This window comes from Leptonychotes weddellii, chromosome 15 (assembly GCF_054177405.1).
Source record: "Leptonychotes weddellii isolate Sample4059 chromosome 15, ASM5417740v2, whole genome shotgun sequence".
Taxonomy (NCBI): domain Eukaryota; kingdom Metazoa; phylum Chordata; class Mammalia; order Carnivora; family Phocidae; genus Leptonychotes; species Leptonychotes weddellii.
This window is the reverse complement of record NC_138383.1, coordinates 49,239,795-49,255,856: the sequence shown is the minus strand read 5'-3', so window position 1 is coordinate 49,255,856 and position 16,062 is coordinate 49,239,795. Positions and strand designations below refer to the sequence as shown.

At 58.9% G+C, this 16,062-nt stretch overlaps 2 protein-coding genes across 2 annotated transcripts in view; one reads left to right on the top strand and one right to left on the bottom strand.

Moving 5' to 3' along the window:
- FXR2 (FMR1 autosomal homolog 2) overlaps nt 1-9,924 on the bottom strand; it is a 126,668-nt gene extending 116,744 nt beyond the window's left edge. The window contains exon 1 of the mRNA XM_081805783.1: nt 9,919-9,924. The gene's annotated coding sequence lies outside the window, so the exon portion shown is untranslated. The remainder of the gene's footprint in view (nt 1-9,918) is intronic.
- The window catches only part of DNAH2 (dynein axonemal heavy chain 2), an 82,560-nt gene that overhangs the window by 32,093 nt on the left and 34,405 nt on the right, over nt 1-16,062 (top strand). The window contains exons 20-46 of the mRNA XM_081805789.1: nt 66-258; nt 1,653-1,853; nt 1,939-2,095; nt 2,403-2,577; nt 2,959-3,122; nt 3,916-4,077; nt 4,178-4,281; nt 5,646-5,802; nt 5,947-6,029; nt 6,144-6,324; nt 6,705-6,843; nt 8,246-8,463; nt 8,727-8,828; nt 9,139-9,264; nt 9,558-9,668; nt 9,935-10,123; nt 10,441-10,544; nt 10,644-10,833; nt 11,334-11,514; nt 12,129-12,256; nt 12,532-12,684; nt 12,954-13,079; nt 13,750-13,968; nt 14,189-14,306; nt 14,490-14,626; nt 15,267-15,404; nt 15,492-15,650. Coding sequence (XP_081661915.1) covers nt 66-258; nt 1,653-1,853; nt 1,939-2,095; nt 2,403-2,577; nt 2,959-3,122; nt 3,916-4,077; nt 4,178-4,281; nt 5,646-5,802; nt 5,947-6,029; nt 6,144-6,324; nt 6,705-6,843; nt 8,246-8,463; nt 8,727-8,828; nt 9,139-9,264; nt 9,558-9,668; nt 9,935-10,123; nt 10,441-10,544; nt 10,644-10,833; nt 11,334-11,514; nt 12,129-12,256; nt 12,532-12,684; nt 12,954-13,079; nt 13,750-13,968; nt 14,189-14,306; nt 14,490-14,626; nt 15,267-15,404; nt 15,492-15,650 — 4,115 coding nt within the window. The remainder of the gene's footprint in view (nt 1-65; nt 259-1,652; nt 1,854-1,938; nt 2,096-2,402; nt 2,578-2,958; nt 3,123-3,915; nt 4,078-4,177; nt 4,282-5,645; nt 5,803-5,946; nt 6,030-6,143; nt 6,325-6,704; nt 6,844-8,245; nt 8,464-8,726; nt 8,829-9,138; nt 9,265-9,557; nt 9,669-9,934; nt 10,124-10,440; nt 10,545-10,643; nt 10,834-11,333; nt 11,515-12,128; nt 12,257-12,531; nt 12,685-12,953; nt 13,080-13,749; nt 13,969-14,188; nt 14,307-14,489; nt 14,627-15,266; nt 15,405-15,491; nt 15,651-16,062) is intronic.

The following is a 16,062-nucleotide window of genomic DNA, read 5'->3' as shown; positions in this document are numbered from 1 at the left end:
AGGGCCCAGGCTGGAGCTTGGGTTGGGCTGGGAGTGAGTGAGAAGCATTTTGCTGGCTCTTGAAGAGCGAGACGAGGACATCAAGAAGATCCAGGCCCAGATCAGCAGCGGCATGACCAACAACGCAAGCCTGCTGCAGAACTACCTCAAGACCTGGGATTTGTATCGGGAGATCTGGGAGATCAACAAGGACTCTTTTATTCGCCGCTATCAGCGTCTCAACCCCCCCGTCTCTTCTTTTGATGCCGACATTGCCCGGTAAGGAGCGAAGGTGGCTGGGAAGCCTAGCATCCCGGGAGGAGGCCCAGGCCTACGGGCTCGGGAAGAGCGTTGGGGAAGGGAGAGCTGCAGAAAACGCGTGTCCGCAACCTTGGGAGGAGATCGGGAGCTAGGGCATCGGACCTTTGTTTCTCAAGGGGTAGAGGTCACATCAGAGCTGGACAAAATTTAGGGGAATGGTCTTGTCTTTTTTTTTTTTTGGTGGGGCGCACCCACAGGGTCCTGTTGGGAAACGACAAATGTAAAGGCCTGAAGGGTGAGAAGCAAGCACTTTTTTTTTTTAAAGGTTTTATTTATTTACTTGGCAGAGAGAGAGACAGTGAGAGAGGGAACGCAAGCAGGGGGAGCGGGAGAGGGAGAAGCAGGCTCCCCGCCGAGCAGGGAGCCGGACGCGGGGCTCGATCCCAGGACCCTGGGATCATGACCGGAGCCGAAGGCAGACGCTTAACGACTGAGCCACCCAGGCGCCCCTGTGTATCGTTTTTTTAAGATTTTATTTATTTGAGAGAGTGAGAAAACAAGCAGCGGGGAGGGGCAGAGGGAGAGGGAGAAGCAGGCCTCCCGCTGAGCAGGGAGCCCGACGCGGGGCTCGATCCCAGGACCCCGGGATCACGACCTGAGCCGAAGGCAGACGCTTCATGGACGGAGCCAGCGGGGCGCCCGAGGTTGTGGGGTCACGGAGCCTCGCGAGAGCGCTTTGCACGCTCTAAGGCTCTGTGCAAATGTAGTCACCACAGAAGCATTGGTGCGAGAAGAAGTAGGATTCAGGCGTGCAAAGCCGTGGAAGGGCTGGGACATTAGGAAAGGCTGCGTGAAGGGCCTGGCGGAGTGGGTAGGGCTCTCACAGGCAGCAAGGGGCGGGGGGAGGGCCTTGCAGGCGGAGAACACAGCGTGAGGAAGGCACGGACATGGGGACACACGCGCACGCGCACCGAGGAGCGCGTGGCCTAGGACACGGGTGCGGGGCCGGACGCGCCCCAGGGGTTTAGGTAGGGCGGACCACGTCCTTCTCTCGGCAGCCTTGTGCTGTGGGTTCTGTGATTATCACCGTGTTACAGACGAGAACTTGGGGCTCAGACCGGTTTGAATAGGCTGTCTGAGGCCGCAGAGCTGGGGAGCAGCAGTGGGTACTCCGCCCCGGGCCACCCCGAGGCCTCGAATGCCCGACTAAGGAGTGCGGTTGCTGTGTCGCAGGCAGGGGTTGGGGGAGTGATAGGCTCTCGCCGTGTGGCTGGGACACCCCCAGAGCAGCAGAGTACCTGGAGCTACCGCGCGGGTCCGGGGGGCAGGACACCCGAGCGCAAACTCGCGACAGGGCGGAGGGCTTGTCTGCCGAGAGAAAACCGCCCTAGCGGGGACACGGGCCCTTGCAGCTACACGGAGGTTGCCAACAACGTGCAGAAGGAGGAGACGGTGCTCAATGTCCAGTTCGTGCTGCTGGACTGCTCCCACCTCAAGTTCTCGCTGGTACAGCATTGCAACGAGTGGCAGAACAAGTTCACGACCCTGCTCAAGGAGATGGCGGCCCGGCGCCTCCTGGAGCTCCACGCCTACCTGCAGGACAACGGGGACAAGTAGGGGCTCCTCCAGGGGGCGGCGGGGGCGGTGGGGGCGGGGCGGGGCAGGAGGCCCACCCGCGTGCTCTCTGCCTGCCCTCAGAATCAGCCACCCTCCCCAGACGCTGGAGGAACTGGGGGTCAGTTTGCAGCTCATGGAGACCCTGCAGCACGACCTGCCCAACCTGGAGACCCAGATCCCCCCCATCCACGAGCAGTTCACCATTCTCGAGAAGTACGAGGTGCCGGTTCAGGAGAACGTGAGTTCCTGGGGCGTGCCATCCACCGGGGTCGGGCCCATGGCGGCAGTGGCTCGGGGAGAAAGTTAACCCCCACGTCGTAGGCCCTGGGCCGCCAGGAAGAACGGCAGAGGAGTGAGCTGGGCGGAAGGCGCAAGACCCCGAGGCCTCGGAGAGCCAGAGAACTCAAATGATAGTTTGGGTCGGCTTATGGATTTCTCTTAGGCCCTAAGACTCTGGTCCACAGGGTCAGAAACAAGGCCCTAAGAGCATGGCTGCAGATAGACCCCCTGCTCATGGGTCATCGTCCCCTCCTTGATGTCCCCAGGTCCTAGAGATGCTGGACCATCTCAACGGGGAGTGGGTCATCTTCCAACAAATCCTGCTGGATAGTGAACAAATGCTGAAGAAACACAAGGAGAAATTCAAGACAGGCCTCATCCACTCAGCGGACGACTTCAAGAAGAAAGCGCATAATCTCCTGGAAGACTTTGAATCTAAAGGTACCTCTTTCTCGAGCTCTCCCCCTCTACCTCTGTGTTGACCCAGTGTCTCAAAGCCTCGGCCCCCAGGAGGTAGGGAGAAGGTTGAGCAGAGGAAGGATGCTGCTGGGGAGAGGGGATGAAGGCCTGGTGCTTTTGGTCGCACTGCCCAGCTCACAACATTTCCAGTTTTCTTTCTTTCCCGTGACCCACCCGGTTCTGATTCTCACACCACATGTAGGAGTTGTTGCTAAAGTGAATCATCATCCTTGCAATGCATTCCCTCATTTTCCTTCCTGCCCCCGTCGGGTGAGGAGAGAAGGGAGATTTGCCCACAAAGAGGTAGGACGACCATGACGGTCCTTCCAGGGGACGATGGCTTTCACCTTGGATTTCCCACAGGCCCCTTCACCAGTAACGTGGGACATCAGGCAGCCTTGGAGCAGATCGCCCAGGTGCGGGCCATGCTGAATGCCATGCGGGAAGAAGAAAACAGTCTCCGCTCCAACCTGGGCATCTTCAAGATCGAGCAGCCAGCCTCCAAGGACCTGCAGAACCTGGAGAAGGTGGTGTGCTGGGCTAGGCCCTTGTGCTGAGCAGGGATGGGGGCCGGGGGCAGGACCAGGAAGATGGGAGCACGAGGACCTTTAAAAAAAAAAAAAGGAGGTAAAATTCAGATAACAAAATAACCGTTTTTTAATAAAGATTTTATTTATTTATTTGACAGAGAGACAGTGAGAGAGGGAACCTCAAGCAGGGGGAGTGGGAGAGGGAGAAGCAGGCTTCCCGCAGAGCAGGGAGCCCGATGCGGGGCTCGATCCCAGGACCCCGGGATCATGACCTGAGCTGAAGGCAGACGCTTAATGACTGAGCCACCCAGGCGCCCCAACAAAATAACCATTTTAAAGCAAACGATTCAGTGGCATTTCGTACATTCACAATGTTGTGAAGTCATCACCTCTGGCTCCGAAACGCTTTCATCACCCCAGAAGGAAACCTACACCCTCTCCCCTCAGCCCCCGTCGACCACTCGTGGATCTTCCGTCCCGTACATTTGGCACAAATGGCCTTCGTGTCTGGCTGAGTTCGCTCAGCGTAACGTTTTCAAGGTTCACGCACGTTGTAGCGCGGTAGGTGCTGAGTGATCCTCCGCTGTGTGGACATCCGGCCTGCTTCCTGCCTTCGAGCAGATCTGGCTGCTACAAACGTGTGTGTCCCTGCATTTGCTTGAGTCCCGCCGCCAGCTCCCGGGGGGCGGCCGGAGGAGTGCAAGCACGGGGTCCCCGTCCGCTGTGTGTGGAGGAGGAGGAGGGCCCGAGTGCCCTCCCTTACCGCTTCTTCCCACTCCTGGCCGTGCAGGAGCTGGACGCACTGCAGCAGGTGTGGGAGATCACACGGGACTGGGAGGAGAACTGGAACCAGTGGAAGACGGGCCGGTTCCTGACGCTGCAGACGGAGGCCATGGAAACGATGGCACAAGGGCTCTTTCGCCGTCTCACCAGGCTGGCCAAAGAGTACAAGGTGCGTGGGGGGCGGTGGGGGGCAGAGGGCGAGCCACTGAGGAAGGGCCACGGCGCGGGGATGCTGGCCAGGCCTGCCGATGCCTCCCATGTCTGCCCAGGACCGCAACTGGGAAATTATCGAAACCACTCGCTCCAAAATAGAGCAGTTCAAGAGGACCATGCCCCTCATCTCGGACCTTCGCAACCCCGCCCTTAGAGAGAGGTGAGGCTGCTCCTCGCTCCTCGGGGCCACCCCCACCCCCCCCGCCCGCGACCACATCCCCCTGCCCCTGCCCACAGACACGCGCCCCCGGGGAGCCTTCCCTCCCTCGAGCCCGCCCCGTCCTCTGTCTCCCATGCTGTCCTGGGTCCTCTGGCCTTCCCGGCTCCTCTGTTCCCTTCCCCCGCCGTCTCCCAGCACTCTGTTCTGTCTTGACGTCTTCTGTCTACAAAAGGTTTTATTCTTTTTTTAAAAAAAGATTATTTTATTTTTGGGGGGGAGGGGCAGAGGGAGAGGGAGAGAGAATCTCAAGCACTGAGCGCGACTCGGGGCTCGATCTCACGACCCTGAGATCATGACCTGAGCCGAAATCAAGAGTCGGACGCTTAACTGACTGGGCCACCCAGGCACCCCCGAAAGGTTTTATTCTGATGTAGCCAAAGGTATTCCCTTCTTCCTTCATGGGTTTTGCTTCTGGGCCTCATCTAAGAAGACCTCCCCGCCGCCTCCCCGCCCCCCCACCTCCCCGCCAGGGCTAAACCTGAGTTCTCTCCGTACTTTCCTCTAAATACTTCATAATTTTATTTGCAAGTTTTGCTCTTTTGATTACATGATAGGAGAGGCCTTTGAGGCCATGGAGGACGGAATGGGCTATTTTATTATTATTTTTTTAAGATTTTTATTTTATTTTATTTATTAGAGAGAGAGAATGAGAGAGAGAGAGAGCATGAGAAGGGGGAGGGTCAGAGGGAGGACCAGACTGATATGGGACTCGATCCCAGGACTCTGGGATCGTGACCTGAGCCGAAGGCAGTCACTTAACCAGCTGAGCCACCCAGGTGCCCCAGAATGGGCTATTTTATAGATGACGTTGTAATAATTATCCATTTAGAAGGAAGTAATTTCACTTCTTCTGTGTTGCGTCCACGATGGTGTTTTTGCCGGGTTTCACCCTTATGTGTCCTGTAGTTAAGTACAACCTGACCATACACCCGCCTAAGTTGTTCGACCTCCCCTAGGCTCAGGTTCCTCGGGCTCAGGTGGAAGAACCAAAGTTCCTCGTTGATAGCAGGCGTGTGAATTAAGTGAGCCGTCTCATGCACAGTGCTTGGCCCCGCGCATAATCTGTCCACAGTAAACTCGCAATGATCGGTCTGAACTCCCTCTCCAGAGAATCAGCACCTCAATCTCTGCAGTCCCCACAGTGCCCGGGAGTGCATCTTAGGGCCTATTTAATATATAATATCAATACGTATATGGAATCATGCTATCCCAATGGGAGAGAGAAAGCCTGCAGCTCGATGCTAACACGTTCCAGGAGACCCTGATGTCCGGCCTCATGCTCTGACTTCTGTCCCTGACTGCAGGCACTGGGATCAGGTCAGAGATGAGATCCAACGGGAGTTTGATCAGGAATCTGACCGCTTCACCTTGGAGCAGATTGTGGATCTTCGGATGGACCAGCATGTGGAGAAAATCGGGGAGATCTCTGCGTCGGCCACCAAAGAGCTGGCTATAGAATTGGTACGACTGCGCCCCCTCCACTTCGCCTCCCCCACTTCGCGAGCCTCGGGCGGCCAGCTTCTCATGGTCCCACGGCCCCTCCAAGTTCTGTTCCCTTTGCGGACCGAATACTGGATTGTTCTGTTCCCTGCTTTCTCTCCACAGGCGTTACAGAACATTGCCAAGACCTGGAGCGTGATCCAGCTAGACATAGTTCCCTATAAGGACAAGGGCCATCACCGACTCCGGTAGAGGGGGCCTTGGGGTGCTGGGGGAGGGGCGGGCCGGGCGAGCTGGGCTGCAGAGCCCCCAGAGGTTTGGCAGGTGCGGACGGACTGTAATTCTGATGCTTTCCGCCCCAGAGGCACAGAGGAGGTATTCCAGGCCCTGGAAGATAACCAGGCGGCTCTGTCTACCATGAAGGCCTCTCGTTTTGTCAAGGCCTTTGAGAAGGAAGTGGACCGCTGGGAGCGCTGCCTCTCCCTCATCTTGGAGGTCATTGAGATGGTGCTTACAGTGCAGCGCCAGTGGATGTACCTAGAGGTCAGGACCCGCTCGCCGAGCTGCTCCTGTGAACCGCTCTCCGTTCCTGACACCCGACCTACATCCTGGCCCTATTCTCAGCCTCGTTTTCCCACTTCTAAAGTCCTCCTTCCTCTGGGCCCCAAGCGTCTGACTCTCAGTGATGACCTCTCACATTTGGGTCCCCCCTTGAAAGGCCTTTGCTCTTCTTCCGTTTTTCTTCTTGGACCCAGGTATCTGGCCTCCCAACCCCAACTTCCCTTCCAGAACTTGAGCTTCTTGCCCTTTGGTTCTGATGCTCCTTCTCTTCCACTCGGCTGTCATTCCTGGTCTGGGAGTGGGGAGCAGAGTGTGGGGAGCATGTGAGAAACAGCCTCTCACCCTAAGTCTTCGCCCCTCAGAATATCTTCCTCGGAGAGGACATCCGTAAGCAGCTGCCCAGTGAATCAGCCCTATTTGACCAGATCAACAACAACTGGAAATCCATCATGGACCGGATGAGCAAGGACAGCAACGCTCTGCAGAGCACCCACCATCCAGGTCTGTCCATGAGCTCCATGACCTCTTGTCCTGACAGAGGCTCGGTGGGTGCTGAGTATGTGTGAAGTCCTGGCCACGTGCTTCCTTCATCAAAAGACTGTTGTAGCTGGCCTTCATACCATCACCATCGCCTCTTCTGAGCATGGAATAACAGTTCAGTGCACAAAACTCAACAAATACTCGGGAGGGCTGTACTGTAGTGGGAGGGGGTGAGGGGGTGGGAGAGAGACGTACCCACAGGAAGGCCTGGTTGATGGTGGTGGAGTGCGGTAAAGAACCAGGGAAGTGAGGTCTGGCGATGGGCGCTAAGAGTGGGCGTCCTGAGGAGAAGAGTTCTGTCCGGGGGTGCGGAGGACTCCTCTGTTTTGCCTTGGGCCAACTGAAAGGTTTTTCATTTTCCCAAGAACCTTGGTGGTATGCACTAAAAAGCCATTTTATTATTCTGATAAAATGTTTGTAGGAGGATATGCAAAGTTGAGGGACAGCATGCACCTGTTAGAAAAAATACTCGAGATCACAGGCAAAATTACATTTCGGAACAATATATAAGCAAAGCCACTGAAACAGGTATCCGTTTGTGGAACACAAAAACCAAACTCATCTCACCCACGGCTACTGAGTCGCCTCCCGGAGGCCTGGCAGCCCGTGGACTCTGAACTTGAAGGCGCGAGGGTCGCCTCAGGTTCCAGGGCGTCCAGACTTTCCTCAGAAAGCTAGAAACTGGGACAACAAGGGAATAAACCAATCGAAACCTAAGGCTGGGAGGAAACTAAGATTATTGAGAACCTGCCACTGAGAATCCATTTTACTTAGTACCGTGGGTCATTCTCTGAGGTGGATGCTACTAGTGTTTTACCCACAAGGAGGGGAGAGCTCAGTGAGCTTAACGGACATGCTGGTTCGTGGACGAGCAGCAGTTTGCATGGCCATTGTCTGTCCCTCCGTCCAGTGCTCTTTTCGCTCCACCCCGAGGGACCCCGGCACCCCCAGCGGTTGCAGCCCTGTTTCGATGTGTGCACGTGACATATATTTAAATCTAATGATTTCGCTTGTGGGGTTGTGTGTGTGCAGAACAGTCTCTAATTTCCAGAAGCTCTTGGGGTGACCGGCAGAGCCGGAGGAAAGGGACCGTTTACGACCGAAGGGAGAGGAGATGTCGATATATTAGTGGAATCTCGTATACCGTGTAGTTAATGCATAGTGTACAAAATGCATAATAGTGTATGATGAGCACTTGATGATGGATTAATGAAGAGGACGGGCTAAGCGTGCTGAGTGGTTTGGAGACATGTCTCTGCTCCCAGCAGCCATTATGGCGATATGTACCCCAACATTCGAGAGTCGGCAAAGTGGCTGCAGGGGCACACTGCAGGGGCAATGTCCTTCGTTGCTCTTCCCCCAGGCCTGCTGGACACGCTGACAGAAATGAACACAGTTCTGGAAGACATTCAGAAATCTCTGGATATGTATCTAGAGACCAAGCGCCATATCTTTCCCCGCTTCTACTTCCTGTCCAATGATGACCTCCTGGAGATTCTGGGCCAGTCCCGCAACCCAGAGGCTGTGCAACCACACCTCAAAAAATGCTTTGACAACATCAAATTGCTGAGAATGCAGAAGGTCGGCCAAGCTGGCCGGGATAGGATGGGGGGCAGGGGGGAGATGGGCAATGTCAAGGTGCTCGGGGCCTTGGAGGGGGCCGTGGCCTCCCAGCAGGAGGGGGATATGAATGCTTCTGGATTATCTGGGATAGAACTCTTTAGAATTGGTAATATTGGGGTCAGGGGAGAGGAGCAGAGATTACCCTCAAAGGGCCCAAGTACCTCCTAGGTGGACATGAGGAGTGAGCAGGCCAGACCATCCCGAGCTTCCTGCTTTTACAGGTTGGGGGACCCAGCAGCAAATGGGAAGCCGTGGGAATGTTCTCAGGGGACGGCGAGTACGTTGACTTCCTCCACTCAGTCCTTCTGGAAGGGCCTGTGGAGGTGAGTAGTGGTGAGGGTCTAAGAATCGAGTTGATTCTTCTTCCCCTTGGAAAGTTTGCTTGGCTCTGTGAGGAGACAACATCTCCGTGAAGGGACCCACCTGCCATTGCTGAAAACTCTAACCTCTCCCCTGGACCTGAAAAGCAGACCGTCTTCCCTCGCCCCCCAATGCCTCCATTTCCCTCCGGGACCTGAGCCAGCTGCTGCCCAAAGCCCTGGAGTCCTCCCTCCTAAGCCCCTGCCCTCTGGGGATGCTTGTCTCTGGCCCTGAGGCCTGGCCGTTCAGCCCTGTCACCCCCCACCCCCACAGTCCTGGCTTGGTGATGTGGAGCGGACCATGAGGGTGACCCTACGGGACCTTCTCCGGAACTGTCGCCTGGCCCTCAAGAAGTTTCTTAACAAGAGGGACAAGTGGGTGAAGGAGTGGGCTGGCCAGGTGAGCCGGGGTCGGTGGAAACGAGGGAGCAAGGAAGAGCTCAAAGGGAGCCGCAAAGGTCAAGACCGAATCTCGAGTCTCACCAGACGTAGGCGTCCTGCCCCCTGTTCTGGGCGAAGGCCTTGCTACGCTGCGTGCTGGACCCTTAGCTCCTGCCCGTAGGCCTGAGCCCCATCCTTCTGTACAGAGGGAGCCTGTTGAGCGAGCACTAGCACCTGGGCCAGGAAGAGGCTGGGACTTGGGGGCTGGGCTGCGTGCGGGGCCAGCGGATCTAGCCTCTGCGTGGGCCCCAGGTGGTGATCACTGCCAGTCAGATCCAGTGGACGGCTGACGTCACCAAGTGCCTGCTGACGGCTAAGGAGCGCGGAGACAAGAAAATCCTCAAGGTCATGAAGAAGAAGCAGGTGGGGAGCCCTCCAAGTCTGGGGTGGGCCCCGGGGGTGTGTCGCGGGGGGGGATGCGCTGGAGTCTGAGTCAGGGTCACAGCAAGGGTGGTTTGTGGTGGAAGTCCCGCGAGGCAAGTCCGGGTGGCTTTGAAGGGCTGGGGGTCAGGAGTTTCGGGGGGTCGGGGTCAGCGTGGGGTTGGGAGCCGGTGAGGCCGGGGCGAGGCGTGGTCAGGGTTTGCTTGCCTTGCCCCCTCCACGCTCCTCCCCGCCACCTCGTCCCGCAGGTGTCCGTCCTGAACAAGTATTCGGAAGCCATCAGGGGGAACCTGACCAAAATCATACGGCTGAAAATTGTGGCGCTGGTGACAATAGAAGTCCACGCCCGGGACGTGCTGGAGAAGCTGTACAAGAGCGGCCTCGTGGACGTCAGCTCCTTCGAGTGGCTCAGTCAGCTGCGCTTCTACTGGGAGAAGGTGCGCCCGGCCCGCGCCCTCCTGACGCCCCGGCCCCCGGCCCTAGCTCTGCACTCGGTCCCGTCTCCCGAGTCAGGACCAGCACGTCGTTTTTCTCGTGGGTGCTCGCCGTGGGTGGCCCTGGATCGGGCCCAGGAAGGCCGCGGGCTGCTGCCGTGACGGATGGGGCAGTCGTGTGGGCGCCCACCTTCCATGCGGGCCGTAGACCCTCTCCTCCACGGCCCTGGTCTTGTAACTGCAGCCTCCCTGTCTGCCCGCCTCCCCGATCAGCTCTTCCTCCAAGCCCGCCTCTCCCTTCCTCTGCCCTGTTGCCCCAGGAGCTGGACGACTGCATGATCCGCCAGACCAACACGCAGTTCCAGTACAGCTACGAGTACTTGGGGAACTCCGGCCGGCTGGTCATCACCCCGCTGACCGACAGGTCGGCCGGCGTGGTGACAGGGGGGCGGGGCGGGGGCAGCAGCTGCTGAGGGGGGCTCACACACAGGAGTCCAACTCGGGTCCTGTCCTTGATCGTCAGGTGTTACATGACTCTGACCACAGCCCTGCACCTGCATCGGGGGGGCTCCCCCAAAGGCCCAGCGGGCACGGGGAAGACAGAGACCGTCAAGGATCTGGGCAAGGCCCTCGGCATATACGTCATCGTGGTCAACTGCTCCGAGGGCCTGGACTACAAGTCCATGGGCAGGATGTACTCGGGCCTGGCTCAGGTCCATACCCCGCCACCCCGCCACCCCCTCCCAGTCCCAGACAGTCAGCTGAGCCCCAGTCCGGCTCCCAGCTTTGTAAGGTACAGCACTCCATGCCTCAGGGCTTATGATTGCCATCGTCCCCGCACCTCCCCGAGCTTCGCTCAGCCTTCATTTTTGCCTATTTGAAAACTCAGAAGATGACATGAGGGCTCGACGAGGTAACGCATATACACAGGTCAGCGCAGGCCTCTGCTCACGGGTTCCCTCCCCGGGCCTCTTCCCAACCCGCGCCTGCTCCGGTACTCCCCGAGGTTGTCCCTGAGATTGTCCCCAAGGTTGTGCTGTGGGCTGGAAAGTTCTGGCCAGGGACCACCCCTGGGCTACGCTGCTCCCACCCCAGCCCAGACAGCACATGCGTCCTGGAGACCGCCACACCGGTCAGGACCTCTCAGGCCGGGCTCCCCGTTGGAGGGCCGGGTGCTTCTCTGGCCCCCAGCGACTCTGCTCCCCACCCACAGACCGGCGCCTGGGGCTGCTTTGACGAGTTTAACCGCATCAACGTGGAGGTGCTGTCCGTGGTGGCCCAGCAGATCCTGTCCATCCTGTCCGCCCTGGCCGCCAGCCTCACCCGCTTCTACTTCGAGGGCTTTGAAATAAACCTGGTGTGGTCCTGTGGGATCTTCATCACCATGAATCCCGGTACGGGGCGGGGAGGAGGACGGGGCGTCCAGGGCCGATAGCCCTTCGCCCCCTCCCCCTTCCAGGCCAGCGTGTTCAGCCCAAGTGAGGGGGGCGAGAGAGACAGCACAGCACGAGGGAAGGATAAACGTCCAGCTTTCTGGGAGAAGGGGAGGCAGTCTTACTGTCCACCCCAAATGGGTCAATAACCGCTGTGTGTCTATACATGCCTGGTCCTTTGGGATGCTTTGCTGTCTTCTCCCGCTGGGCCAGCTCCCCGAGTCCTGGTCTGTCTGCCATCCCCTTTGCAGGAGAAATGGGACTCTTCCCAGAAAGCAGGCCCTGGGCTCTCTCATTACTGTTCCCCGGGAACGGCTGGGGGAGGGTCTGCGGGGAGAGCAGGACAGGGCTCAGGTACTGAGAGAGAGACAGAAGGGATCTGGATCAGGACCCCCACGGAAGGAGAGGACCACAGGTAGGAGAGAGGGGCGGGAGCTGAGCCGAGGAGCAGAGAGCGTGTGGCTGGAGCTGGGGAGACTGGGGAGCGAGCCAGGGTTGGGGAGAATGGGGCTGAGAATGGGCAATGGGTCCTCGGGGAGCGGCCTGGGTTCTAAATAGACGGTGCTGTTTTCCAGGCTATGCCGGCCGCACGGAGCTGCCAGATAACCTGAAATCCATGTTCCGTCCCATTGCCATGGTGGTGCCTGATTCCACTCTTATCGCAGAGATCATCCTCTTCGGGGAGGGCTTCGGCAACTGCAAGGTATGCCCATCACGTCTTGTCGCTAACGCTCTGACGTCCCTTCCGTGATGAGTCCCCGGACAGAGGCACCCCAAGGGACGTGGGCTTGCGGTCAGTAGGGTGTGGAGGCCTCTCCCCTGGGAGGTCCCTGGTCCGTGTCGGCACCGTTGCCAGCATCTTCTCGTTAGGATTGTCCCCAGAGCCCAGCCTGGCCGCCTCGGGGCTCAGGCCCAGCTGCGTGTGTGTCGCTGTCCCTGCGTGAGGCCGGGGTTTCCTCCTCGGTTTTCCTTCCCCAGATCCTGGCCAAGAAGGTGTGCACCCTGTACTCACTGGCTGTGCAGCAGCTGTCCAGGCAGGACCATTACGACTTCGGCCTGCGCGCCCTCACCTCCCTCCTGCGCTATGCGGGCAAGAAGCGCCGCGTGCAGCCAGATCTGTCCGATGAGGAGGTAGGTTGAGGACACGGCCCTTGGGCCCGAACCTCCAGGGTCCCTGGTCCTCCCCGCCTCCACTGAAGCTTTTCAGCTCCTGTGCCCGGGCTGGGACCCCCGCCCCGCTGCCTGTCTCCTGCACCACCCAGTGTCCTGCTGACGGCTCGCTCGGCCATCCGCATTGGTCTTGCCTCCTGCCCCTCAGCCCTTTGGACGGGGCGGGGGGGTTCGAGTGGGCGCCCGGGGCCCGGCTCCTCAGGCCGGAGGCTCCCTCGTTTCCCGGCCAGGTTTTGCTGCTCTCGATGCGAGACATGAACATCGCCAAGCTCACCTCAGTCGACGTGCCGCTCTTCAACGCCATCGTGCAAGACCTGTTCCCCAACGTCGAGCTGCCCGTCATTGACTACGGCAAGGTACTCGTCCTCGCTACTCCCGCCGACCTCACCCACGCACGCAGAGCCGTCCCCGGGCTGTGACTGTTTGCAGGACAGCCGACCTCGCCGGGCTTCCTTGTCTATGGAACGGCCTGGACCTATTCAGACACTCCACTGTCCCGCCACAGCCCCCCGCTCCTGAGCGGCGGGCCCCTGGCTCCCCTCCTGCCTCCTTGCCTCTCCTCCAGCTGGAGCTGCTGTTGCCTCAGAGCAGTGGCGTGGGAGGGGCGGGCAGGAGGATTCTAGGAAGGACAGGAATTTTCTTCTCCGGAGGAGTGACCGTTCAGTTACCCTGAATGATCCCTTCACTTGAAACCCCTGGAATGTTAGATAGAAATACGTCTTTGTAAATGCTTCGCTAGAAAGAGAGAAAGAATTCGGGGGGTGGGGGTGGGGGGCGGAAGCAGGGAGACCATACGACAACCTGCCACGGAAAGCGCCCTCATGGCTCCCATTTAGCAGAGGAGGCCACTGAGGCCCAGAGCAGTCCTTCCGCAGGGTCCCCGGGCCTCGCAGCTCTGCAGCGGCCCGCTCCTGAGTGAGCGACGGCCGGAGCGCGGGGGCCCTGGCGCCACGTCGGCAGCCTGAGCGTGACCCCCCAGGTGGCAGCGGGGTTTACGGGCCTCCCGCTGTCTGTCGCCCCCCTCAGCTGCGGGACGTCATCGAGCAGGAGATCCACGACATGGGCCTGCAGAGCACACGGTTCACCCTCACCAAGGTCATCCAGCTGTACGAGACCAAGAACTCCCGCCACTCCACCATGATCGTGGGCTGCACGGGCAGTGGCAAGACCACCTCGTGGCGCATCCTCCAGGCCTCCCTGTCCTCCTTGTGCTGCGCCGGAGAGCCCAGCTTCAACACTGTCAGGGTGCGGACTTGGGCCGGGGGAGCGCCTGCCGGAGACCAGCGGGACGGGCGCGCAGTGCGGGCCAGGAGGGCAGGGCTGGGGCCCCGGGGGCCTGGGGGAGACCAGAGACCGAGGGCAAATACAGACACCTGGAAACAAAGGGGGCGACGTGAACCTAAACGGAGATCTTGGCACTGGCGTCTGCCTGCAGCTCGAAAACCCCCTTCTGTGTCCCTTTTAGGAGTTCCCCTTGAACCCGAAGGCGTTGTCCCTGGGGGAGCTGTATGGGGAATATGACCTCAACACGAACGAGTGGACAGATGGTGTCCTGTCCAGTGTCATGCGGACGGCGTGTGCAGGTGCCCACGTCGGGGGGCGGGTGGGCAGTCTGGGGGTGGAGAGCCCATGTTTGGGAGGAAAAGGCCTGGGGCGTGCTGAGGTACGAGGAGGAGGAGGTGCGTGCTCACAACCCCGAGGAGCTGAGCGTGAAGGGAGGTCTGGGGAGAAAGTTGTAGCTTCCTGACCATCCTCCTCCTACCAAGATGAGAAGCCGGATGAGAAGTGGATCCTTTTCGATGGCCCCGTGGACACACTGTGGATCGAGAGCATGAACTCGGTCATGGACGACAACAAAGTCCTGACCCTCATCAACGGGGAGCGCATCGCGATGCCCGAGCAGGTGCAGACCCTGCGGAGTGGGGGGCCAGGGGGCACGCGGCAGGGCTCGGGGGGCTGGGGCGCCGCCAGATGAGGAGCTTCTGTGGGAGAGGTGAGGAGGAGGATGCCTGGATTCAGGGAGACCTGTGTCCGAGGGAAGAATGCCGGGTCTACTGTGGGTGTGGGGAAGAGCGGCCAGTGCACACTGGGTCAGCCCTCCTCCGCCTGGCCTCCGCCGGCCGCCTTCCCCCTACGCCCGGGCTCCCGGGTTCCCAGGCTGCGAAGCCCAGCCTTTCCCATCCACTCAGTGCGAGCGAGAGAGTGGTTTTCCATAAGCTTAATCTCAAGTAAGCCCTAAATTCTTTTTATTTTATTTATTTTTTTATTTTTTAAAGATTTTTATTTATTTATTTGACAGAGAGAGAGAGAGCGAGAGCAGGAACACAAGCAGGGGGAGTGGGAGAGGGAGAAGCATGCTTCCTGCCGAGCAGGGAGCCCGATGTGGGACCCCTAAATTCTTTTTAAAAAGCATGTCATTTGTAAGCTTTATGTCTTTGTGCATCGGGCCATGCTTGGTGCTCGGATGGAGACACTTGGGGGCACCGGGGTGCCGAGTGTTTCTCCCGACGGGGGTCGGCAGCTCTGACCAAATGTGTCCTCAGGTGTCTCTCCTGTTTGAAGTGGAGAACTTGGCCGTGGCCTCCCCCGCCACTGTGTCTCGCTGTGGGATGGTCTACACCGACTACACTGACCTGGGCTGGAAGCCCTACGTGCAGAGCTGGCTGGAGAAGAGACCGAAGGTGCGAGGGGAGCTGAGGAGTGGGGGAGTGAGCCACCTGGCCTACGGGGCAGAGAGCGAGGCAGAGCCCCTTGTCGTTTGACTCCAGGCCGAGGCAGAACCCCTTCAGCGCATGTTTGAGAAGTTCATTAACAAGATGCTGGCCTTCAAGAAGGACTATTGCAACGAGTTGGTGCCCCTCCCGGAATACAGTGGGATCATCTCCCTCTGCAAGCTCTACTCGGCCCTGGCCACGCCGGAGAACGGGGTGAGGAGGGGCCGGAGCAGGGCCAGGGTGGCATGGGCTTGTGCCCCGCGGGGACAACCCGAGTGAAACCGTGTGCCTGAGACACGGTCTGAACACAGACGTGAGTGGAGCAGGGGCCCCAAGGGGAGGCCTCACTGACCGCGGTGTGGGTGCGTTCGCGCGTGTGTACACGGGGTGGGATGCCGCACTCAGGACTCTCCATCGCTACAGTGCACAATCAAGTCCCACGCTCATTTCCCACCGTAGTTTGGGAGCTGAGGATAGTTCCTTTGGTTCCTCATTTCTCCATCCTTTCAAAATATTTATGTTAAATTTTGGTATATAGGAGGCCTTCGTATACCGTTTCTGCTGGAAGGAGCTCCCAGCCTAATCTGATGAGGGGGTTTTACAAATTTTCAGATTGAACCTTCAG